Source organism: Condylura cristata, unplaced genomic scaffold, assembly GCF_000260355.1.
Source record: "Condylura cristata isolate star-nosed mole 26May11 unplaced genomic scaffold, ConCri1.0 scaffold00056, whole genome shotgun sequence".
Taxonomy (NCBI): domain Eukaryota; kingdom Metazoa; phylum Chordata; class Mammalia; order Eulipotyphla; family Talpidae; genus Condylura; species Condylura cristata.
In genome coordinates, this window is record NW_004567157.1 from 798161 (window position 1) to 808470 (window position 10310).

A 10310-nucleotide genomic window follows, 5' to 3' on the forward strand; every position below is an offset into this window, starting at 1 on the left:
TTGTGCATACAGAACTGGGGTATAGGCCAGAGGCTCAGGGGCAGTGAGAGGCTTCACCAGAGACAGAGTGGGGAGCAGAACAGGAAGACTGACGAAGTACACTGCTGAAGGGAGCAGCGGGCGGGTCAGGAGAGGTCTGCCACGCCATGTGGTCACCTCCGGCGCAGGCAGGAATCGAACTCATGCGGAAGTGGCTAAGCTTCTTAGTGCAGTGCTTCTTAGTGCAGTGCTTTAACCCGCTGTGCCACCAGGGAGGGCCCAAACTATTATATTATTTTAAAAATATGCTTTACTGAATGTGAGAAAATATTTGCATATCATACATCTGATGGACTAATATGCAAGATCTAAAATAAACACATAATCTCAGTAAAAAAAAACTAAAAGTACCAGTGTAAAAATGGGAAGAAGAAAAAAATAGGCACTACTCCAAAGAAGAAACACCGATGACCAATGGGCACATAATAAAATGTTCCTCACCATTTCCTATCATGGAAATGCAAAGTGAGATACCACCTTACACCTCTGAGAATGGCCCATGTCAAAAATTTCAGAAACAGCATGTATTGGTGCAGGTATGGAGAAAAGGGAACCCTGATTCACTGTTCACAGGTATGTAAATTGGTGCATTTCCTATGGGAAAATGTATGGAGGTTTCTCAAAATATTACTAATGGATCAACCACATGACCAAGCAATTCCACTCTTAGCTTTCTACCCCAAGAATACAAACACTGTAACTTGAAGGTATATATACATTCCTATGTTCACTGTAACACTATTCACAATAGCTAAGCTATAGGAACAACCAAATGTCTCAGAACAGTTAAGTAGATCAGGAAGATGTGGTCCATACACGATGGAATACTACTTGGCTATTAAAAAGATAAACTCTCATCATTTGTGAAAGCATGGGCAGAACTGGAGGTACTTATGATACTTGAAGTAAGTCAAAAGGAGAGAGACAAATAACCATATGGTACAAATTATAGTATAGAATATAGAGAAATTAAACACAGGTCAGTTAAAACTAAATCAATAATAGCCCCTAGAAATCTGACTGTAGAAATGAGATTCCAAGAGGGGAGATGAATAAACAAAGTGAGAAGGGAGAAAAATAAACTCTAGTGGAGGACTATGGATGTTCAAATGGTGGGTGTGATGTAGCAACAACAACACTTAAAGGGGGATATCCTGTGCTTGCAAATTGCAAAGTTGTAAACAATTCTACCTCAATAAAAAAAGTACTTTCATATAAAAGGGTGGTATATAAACACATTACATATCATATATACTCATCCATTAATTTTAATCTCTACTCTAGGGATAGTGTCCTAACATCTGAAGTTCCTACACCAAGACTACGCACTCAAGAGATAATTTTTTTGAGAAAATTTGTTAACACATTAAACACTCGGATGTCCTTACTCTGGAGGCTACTACTACCAGCAAAGCAGTCACTTTAACACAGAAAGTCTAACTAGCTTAACACATGTTAAAAAAGTGATATTTTGTGGGAAACTGAATGATATTCAGAATGTGTATTGACCACAAATGCCCTAAAGGTCCTTTTGTCCTCATGAAAATTGGGTAGAAAAACCAGGTGAGCCCTATAGTTTATACTTTCCAGGAAAAAAAACAAACAAACTTGAATTTAAGATTGAAAACATATGCTGTGTTTTGGCCCTCATCAGAGGATTTCATTCCCAGACTCTGACTACAAAGTTAGCTATATCCTGTTGTTATAATATTACCAAATCTGCCTTGAGTAACCCATTTACAAGAGGTATATATATCTAAGAATACACTTCATTGAGATTATAGAACAGGGCACATGACTGTTTTTGTGTTTATTTGCTAATAAATGTTTGTGAATTTGTAGAATTGAGTCTGACTTGTATTGCTCAAAATGGACTTAGTAACTAATCAATAATTTATGAAAACTACTGTTTTTTAAATCAAAATACTACTGGTATTTATCAAAAAAGACCTAAAAATAAGGAACAACCAAAGTAGCTTATATCCATCTGCTACCAAAATCTTCCCTGCCTCCAGAAAAAAAATGAAAACAAATCTAAATATTTATATTGTCATATTTTTTCTTCTCTAAAACCACTTACCAATTTTTTCATCTTCCTGTACCATTTTCCTCTCTTCTCTGAATGCCCTGAGCCAGCGTATCTTCTCCTCCAGTTTCTTTGCAAAAAATAGATGTACCTCCTCAGTCTCCTTGTTGTGAAGCTTGAAGGCATTCTTCATGCTTACATTAAAATCATCATCTCTGCCATCTTCAATATCTACTACTTCATATTTATCCATATCAATGCGGCCTTTGTAGTACAGGATGTCTCTCCGGATAAGATCCTAGGAGGGAAGCAAGAGCTTTATTGGAATTATATGGAGAGTGAATACCAGTATAGTTGCCAACTGGGCGCAGAAGAACACTGCCATTGTTATGAGGTACCAGTGGAGTTTTGCTTGGTCTAAATTTTGGTAGGTTAGCTTAGTAGTATGACACTGAAAGGGTTAACTAGATGATCTTAGAGAAAGAGTCTGTCCTACATTTAAAGACTCTTAGACTCTGATATCAACCCTTACATGTGTTTGGAAAACTGCTGTTGTGAAGAAGCAGTAAGCCACAAAAGCATTGCTAGCAGAGGATTTTCCTCTCTTAAAATATTTGTGAGTCTTTACAATATGGCGTGTACATAGGTATCCAAGCAGGTCAGTGGGGACTACATTTGAGTGAACATGAGTGGTATTAATAACTAGGTAGCCACAGACTGCTTCCCAGGAAGGGAACACCACCAGTCATAATACTACAACCCTAAGGAAACCCCCATCTTAAATCTCATACTTATTACCCTCTGGCTTTCTCTTTATATAGTTTTACATCATTTATATCTATTACATTTATATAAGGTTTAATAAACATACATGTATACATATAACTACAATGATACATTTTAATTATGCTAAAAAACTGGAAAGAAAACATACAAAACAATGCCACATGTTTACATACGCATATACAAATACATACACATACATATATAAAACAAAAATCCAGGTACATGTCTTAAAAAACTTAGATACATACCAGTTCAGCAGAGAACAATGATGGGGAGGAACAGAGAGTAATAGGAGAAATACTATATTTGTAAGGATATATTTCTTAAATTGGAAAGTAAATATATTGGTGATGACTGTTATTTTATTTTGTTTTTAACATCAACCATATCATAAGTAACAAAAAGAAATATAAAAATGGATGAAATGACCCATGGGCTGTGGAAATATAAAGCCTTCACATTGTTATTTTTTCTTCTTCCATAATGATTGTGAATATAAAATAGGCTGTGAGTACCGATGGTATCTGACATGTTGGGTGCTCCTGGTATCAAGTTCACAGAAGAGGAAGAGGTCAGTTATATAGAGTGGACCAATGATACTGAAGCCTATTTTAGAGCCTGGGTTCATTTTACCCTGCTCAAAATGGATAAGCTCAATCCTGACCAAAAGTATAGAATGGCATCAACTTCCACAAGTTCACTAACATTTTATGAGACGTAGACATACAAGTGGACCCTGTCAGATAATATAATATGCAAAACCAGAATAACCTGAGGACAATGGATCAATGTAATCTAGCTTGATTTTGTAAAGACTGGAAACCTGCCTTACAATACATAGTACAAATACACACAAACTCAAGAAAAAAGGTCTAGACCACACAGCTAATAATTGGTTATTTACCTGTTAGAACATAGACAATCTCAACCTCCTCCTCCTATTCCTGAGTTAAGCTTGAATCCTCCTTTCCCTTGGAGTTGATTTATCATAATCATTTAGTCTTAAAAGTCTTTATTAGTTTCCAAAATTGGAAAGAATATATAGGATCTTGGAACTAAAATATAAGCATCAAGGGTAGTGAAGAAAAAGAGAATTTTGCCTGAGATTGGAACAAGGCTATAAATATGTGTTATTAAATTCTTCCTTTACTTGCTCCTTCTTTCCAAGAGAGTAGGATGTGAATTTTCAAAATATCAAATTAGACAGAAAGCCAAGTGTAGGAATGTGATAGAGATGATTGAGGATGACCACTGCTCAGAAAACTCAATAAGAAAGGGTAGTTAAGGTTACAAAGCAGCATGAAACAATGGAAATCATATGAGGTAGAGTCCAGAACCCTACCTGCTTAGTCTAAGGCTGTATGGTCTTGGGCAAGCTAATTAACCTCTCTAAGCCTCAATTTATCAAATGAGGAGAACATTCTTGTGAAATCATTGCAAAACAAAAATCTAAACATGCAGTTTTCAGGTAATGAGACCATCTTGTCTGATAAATATGATACTGAAATTGCTTTCATAGTCCTTTTAAAACTTTTGATAAATCTAAAATATCTCATTGTCATATTCAGTGTATTTTAATATTCAAAATATGTTAAATAAACTTATGCCATTCATAGCAACATGAATGGAGTTAGAAGGAGTTATGCTCAGCAACACAAGCCAGAAGGAAGAAGGAAAATATCAGATGGTTTCACTTACAGGAGGAACATAGGGGGGACAAATAAGGGATCAGGGAAGTAACTAATAAAAGTCATAATTAAAAACCAAAACTAGCAGGCTACTATAAGTTGGACACATTCTTAAGGGATGGGAAGGCAGACATATCAAAACAGGGGAGGGAGGAGCAATAGGGACTATGGTTTCGGTTCACTGGTGTATCAGTGGTGGGAATTTTACAGGGACTACACCAGAGAGGAGAACGTATGCATTGTACAAAAATGAACAGTGATATAAATATGTGTGTGTGTAAACAAAACCAAAATATGCTAGATATTTTGACTGAAGGAAAATCAAAGCAAACAACACTGAATATTTATAATTTTACATAGCTACCCTATTGTGCCTCGAAATTCTTATATCCTTACAGGGCAGGGGCAAGAGTGTTGATGGTGGGTACAGCAAACTGTATTTACCACTCACTCACCAAAATCACAAATCTATACATAGGGTTAGATTAATATATGTTTCCTGCCTCAACAACTCCTCCTGACCAGCTCTTAAAGTCAAATTCTCATGCTCTTCTTTTCAAAGAAAGCCTTCACTGATTGTATCCTCCAACTCATTATTATGGTTTCCCTTTTTTCAGTGTTACTACTGATGACCACCAGGATGCTAAATGCATTACTTGTTTTACAGCTTTTACTTTTATTTTTATTTGCCTATTTAGGTTTTGCCTTGCACTGTACTTTCCTTAGTCTTGCCTTACTTAGGGGTTGTGCAAAAAAGGATAACTAAAAAAATCACAAAGATTTATCAGCTCAGTTTCTGCACATGTCAAGGGAACAAAGCCCACCTGGCTCATGGTTGCCTAGAGGACCAGGATTGTCTACAAGGAAGAGGTTGTCCACAGGCTAATGGTGGCCTGAGTATTTTCATGGTGAAATTAAAGATACATGGTGAATAGGTACTCACCAAAGATACTATTTGGGTTATCACAAATTCCTTGCCCAAATGGGGTCATTTCTAGTAATATCCTGTGGGGCTATAAAAGGAATATGGAGTCACTCAGCCTCTTTTCACCATGGCCTTCTGGTGGATAGTGACTCAACAGCCACTATATAACCATAATGTATACTCTACATGCATAGAAATGCATCTATCCAGTATCTATAAACACAAATTGGCTTCATGCTGGCTTTGTCCAGAGACACTATAAAAAGATAGGTGGAGCTTTCTGTTACCCCTACCCATGTATCCTGTCCTCTGATGAAGCAATAAAGGCATGTCATATCTACCCAGAGCTCCTTGATTCTTCTTTGGTCTGCCTGAATCCAGAGTGTATCTGTCAGATATTGAACATTTGAAGTACAACTGGTGTAGTTGTCAGGATTCAAAACAGTGGTTATGTAGGCTTCTGAGTCCACAGGAGGGATTTGTGGATAGCTGAACACAGATCTGTGGTACTTGGTGGTCAGACTCCTCTCTGTGTGCGTACTTCCACATGAATGGATAGAGGTGGATGAGGTCCCAGATGCAGATGGCAAAGGCCCTGCACACAGTAGGGGAGGTCCTAGGCAAGTGTAATGCCTTCCCAGTGGCCAGAACCGTGGGGTGGGTATTCCTCTAAGCCTTGTGGGTAGAATAAGTAACTATGCTTAAAGAGGCTCAGGAGGCACAAGATGAGCTGATGGCACTGCAGGAGTGCTTGAGGTCCCAGAGGAACAGAAGGCTCAGGGAGACTGGCCCACCAACTGCCAAGATAGTGAACTCCTCCTCCTCCAATGAGGACCATGGCCCATTGCTCCATCCCCACCAAATCAGTAATGCAGAAGATGAAAGCAAACAGTCTGTGGCCATAGGGGTTCAGGCTACTGTACTGTCACACATGACAGAGTTCACCATATGTTGCCTACACATGCACGTGGAAATGCAGAGTTGGGTAAACAATTCTGTCAACAATGAGGGGAACCTTTGGCAGCCTGACTGCTTTGTTTATGGGACCTGGGAGGTGGATGGGATCATTTTTATGGCCACAGTAGATGGTAAAATTGGTTTTGGTAAACAGTCACCCATTTTTGTGAGCAATTCCAAATAGTTGGCAACATGGTCAGGGCAAATATTCTTTGTTGAAGTGGCTAATGGCTGCCATGTGGATGGTTCGGGCCAACATAGGAGATGTGCTAGACTGTGAGTAAATGGCAAACATGCTGAGCTTGTGCAAGTGCTCTGTGAGTTGGGCATGCAGAAAGCTATGACTGACATAAACACTCATGACCCTGATGAAGAGAATTTTACTGTGGGCATGAGGGATTTGGTTCTGCAGGGCCTTTTCCATATGCACTCAGGACCCCATTTACCTTTGTCTATTCATGGGGAAGTGCCCCCATTGTGCCACAGAGGATCCCTTTACCCTCATTTGGATCCCTTATGTTAATCTGGTCCTGCATGCAGGGCAGTAGATAAAGTCACCACAACGGTGGTCTGTCTAGCCAAAAGTGAAAGCTCACACTTCCAGAAGGGAAATAAGCAACCAGAAAAGTCACCAAAGTAGGTGAGTAAGACTATCATCCCCCCACGCACACAAATATGGGTGGATATGCTGGGTTCCAGGGTAGATCATGCTAAAATTTATGGGAAGTTTAGTGTATATTTACTGGATTTGTGGCAATAGTCCTAGGTGTGGGAGGGAAGTTTCACTTCCATAAAAAGGGAAATTACTGTGAAAGAGATATTGGGGACTCCAAATTATAGGCTCCAACTGTGTGCCTTGAAGACCACTGATTACAGAATAGCCTGAGCAGATGCCATGTTCACCTTTGACCTGTCTGCAAGGGACAAGTGAGGGCAGGAGGCCATATGTGGTATTAGCCATCCACTAGTCCCCAACCAATGTTCAGTGGGTTTTGGCATTGGGGTGGAATGTACTCTGCTATATGGTAATCCACAGAAGTCCCAGAGGTCTGTTTCATACATTGAAAGTGGGCATTGTGCATGCTGCTCTCAGACCACATAATTCACTCATGTGGTCAATAAAGAAACCTGATGGTTCTTGGCATAAGATGGTGAATTAATGTAAATTTAATATGCAGTTTCCCGTTTGTATGCAGCAGTGCCCTTGGTAACAGACTGATAGAGCATCTGAGCCATGATTTGGGCACATATCATTTCATAGAAAGCCAAGACCAATTTGTTTTCACATGGAAGGGCCAGCAGTGGATGTTTACCATGCTCATACAGGGGTATCTGTTCAACCCTACATTGTGCTGTAGGGTGGTAGTGACTGACCTGACCCAGTGAGAAGCCATCTTTAGTGCACTTATACCTTTATGTTGATAATATTACATTAAAAAGTTATTCCTGGGCCTTCCCTGGTGGCGCAGCAGGTTAAAGCACAGCACTAAGAAGCTAAAGCCACTTTCGCATGAGTTTGATACCCGCCTGCCCCGGAGGAGATCCACATGGCGTGGCAGACCTCTCCTGACCCGCCCGCTTCTCCCCTCAGCAGTGTACTTTGCCAGTCTGCCTGTTCTGCTCCCTGCTCTGTCTCTGGCGAATACTCTTACCCTCCACATCTCTAGCCTGTACCCCAGTTCCATTTGAATAAATAAATAAATCTTTAAAAAAAAAGTTATTCCTTTGACGACGTGGAAAAGTTTGTGCCCCTCCTGCTTTCAGATTTGAAAACATGGAGTTGGACAGCCGATGAAAACAAACTGCAGGAGCCTAGGTTGTCTGTCAAGCGCTTGGTGGTGGTGTCTGCTTGATAAGACAAAAGTTATTCTTGAAGCTGTTGTGGATGAGGTACAGATGTGCTATACCCCCAAGTACAGTGAAGAAGTTGTAAATCTTTCTGAGTCTTCTTGATTACTAGAGAGTGTTTATATTTTACCTGGTCCAAATCCTACAGCCACTATATATGTGAATATGGAAGTGGGTTCAGGGATTGGTCTACTGAAGAAAACAAAGCATTCACTGCAACTAAATGAACTATAAAGGTGACTCAGGCCTCACAGGTTTTCAATCCAACTTGTCCCTGTGAGTTAGATGTGTATACTACTCAGGAAGGGCTTGGTGGGGGTTCTGTCAATGGTCAGAACAGCTGTGGCAACCCACTGGGTTTGTTTTCAATTTGGAAATAGGCTGAGACTAGGTACTCACTAGATGAGAAATAAGTAGGCATGGTTTAAGTGACTTTGCTGGCCACTGAAAGCATAAGTGCCACAGCTCTTGTTCTGATGCAGATTACTTACCCCATAGGTGGTGGTTATAGGGTTAGGTGACAGTCTCTAATAGTGATACCACCCAGAAACCCACTTTGGCAAAATGGGGGATATATCTACAAAAGTACCCTGTCAACTAGCCCTCAGAGGGAGGAGTTGTAAAAGGTTCTTGTCCCAGTGACATCTGTCAATGTGAAATCATTCTCAGAGGCCTGTATGAAGTAGAAGGGGTGAGTGCCAATTCTAGCACTTATATATGGATAGTTCCAGCTGGGGCCAGCTGTCATCATGGGAAGCTGTGGCTGTACACCCCCGAGTTGGAAACTATCTGGTATGATATTGGGACAGGATAAAGCAGTCAATGGGTATTATGCATGGTGGTGGACCATGAACTCCCAACTTGGTAGTTTCCCCTGACAGTTGGACAGTGTATAGATGACTGACAATGGATTTTAACCTAGTACCTAAATGGGCGGACAGTCATACATTAGTCATTGAAGGGGCAAGCTTTATGGAGAGATATACATGACCTAGGACATAAAATACAGGTAACTATCTACCATGTTATAGGTCATATCCTGCTATGGGTAATGATGAGGCAGACAACTTAGCAAGGGTCCAGAGGATTGACACCACCCTGGGATGGGATGTTGCTCAATGGCTGCAAAGATGCCTACTCCATGCAGAACAGAAAACTATGTTTGCCATGACACATGCATAGGGCTTACCTGTGACATCAAAATAAATTCAAAATACCTATGACCCATGTGTGTGTACTTTAGGGATCATACCCAGTGACCTTGTGCTTCTACAGGTCAAGTGCTATGGGGACAGGTGCCTCTGACACATTAGCAGATTGACATTATTGGGCCACTACCCTGATCTGATGATAGCCAACAGTACACTGTCACATATGTCAATGGTGCCACTGCTCTGCTGACCACCTACCCTGCTCTGTGCCCAGATTAGAAAGCGGTAGTGGTGGCACTAGTGCACCTCTTTGCCACATACGACACATCCACTGGTAGTAGAGAACAATCAAGGAATTCATTTTACAGTGGTTCAGATACAAAGCTGTGGACAAAGGACATCATATAATCCTGAGACAGTGAGAATCTTAGAATACTACAATGGTATGTGGAAACAAAGACCACAAAGTATGGTCACCACACCAAAGTTAGCCAGCTGGACCCAGCACATATTGGACATTATGGACCCTAATTGAAAGAAGCAGAAAAGGTGGCTTAGCCTCTGTGGAAGTGTTGTTGCACTGTGTAGCCACTTCCACTAAGCTGCAAAGACAGACTACAGACATTTTGCTTAAGCTTAGGTTTGGGTGGCAGGACAATATCTAATTGCCAGCCCTGACAGGACTGGATGCAGAGCAGAAGGACAGACTATAGACTGGATATGGCCATGGACAGTAAAGTTCCCCCCATGCATTAGATGGTCCCAACACCCATTTGGGAGCAAGAGTTAGAGGTTGACCTACAAGTAATACCTTGGGTAAAAGGGCAATGGCCCTCATGGGTGTAGATAACTACCACATAGGGACTGCTGATCAAAGGACTATTATATAT

General features: G+C 40.5%; 1 protein-coding gene across 5 annotated transcripts in view; it reads right to left on the bottom strand.

Moving 5' to 3' along the window:
- ARHGEF9 (Cdc42 guanine nucleotide exchange factor (GEF) 9) overlaps positions 1-10310 on the bottom strand; it is a 294997-nt gene that overhangs the window by 59757 nt on the left and 224930 nt on the right. For all 5 annotated transcript variants that reach the window (XM_012734448.1, XM_012734451.1, XM_012734449.1 and 2 more), the window contains exon 8: positions 2120-2363. In XM_012734448.1, coding sequence (XP_012589902.1) covers positions 2120-2363 — 244 coding nt within the window. The remainder of the gene's footprint in view (positions 1-2119; positions 2364-10310) is intronic.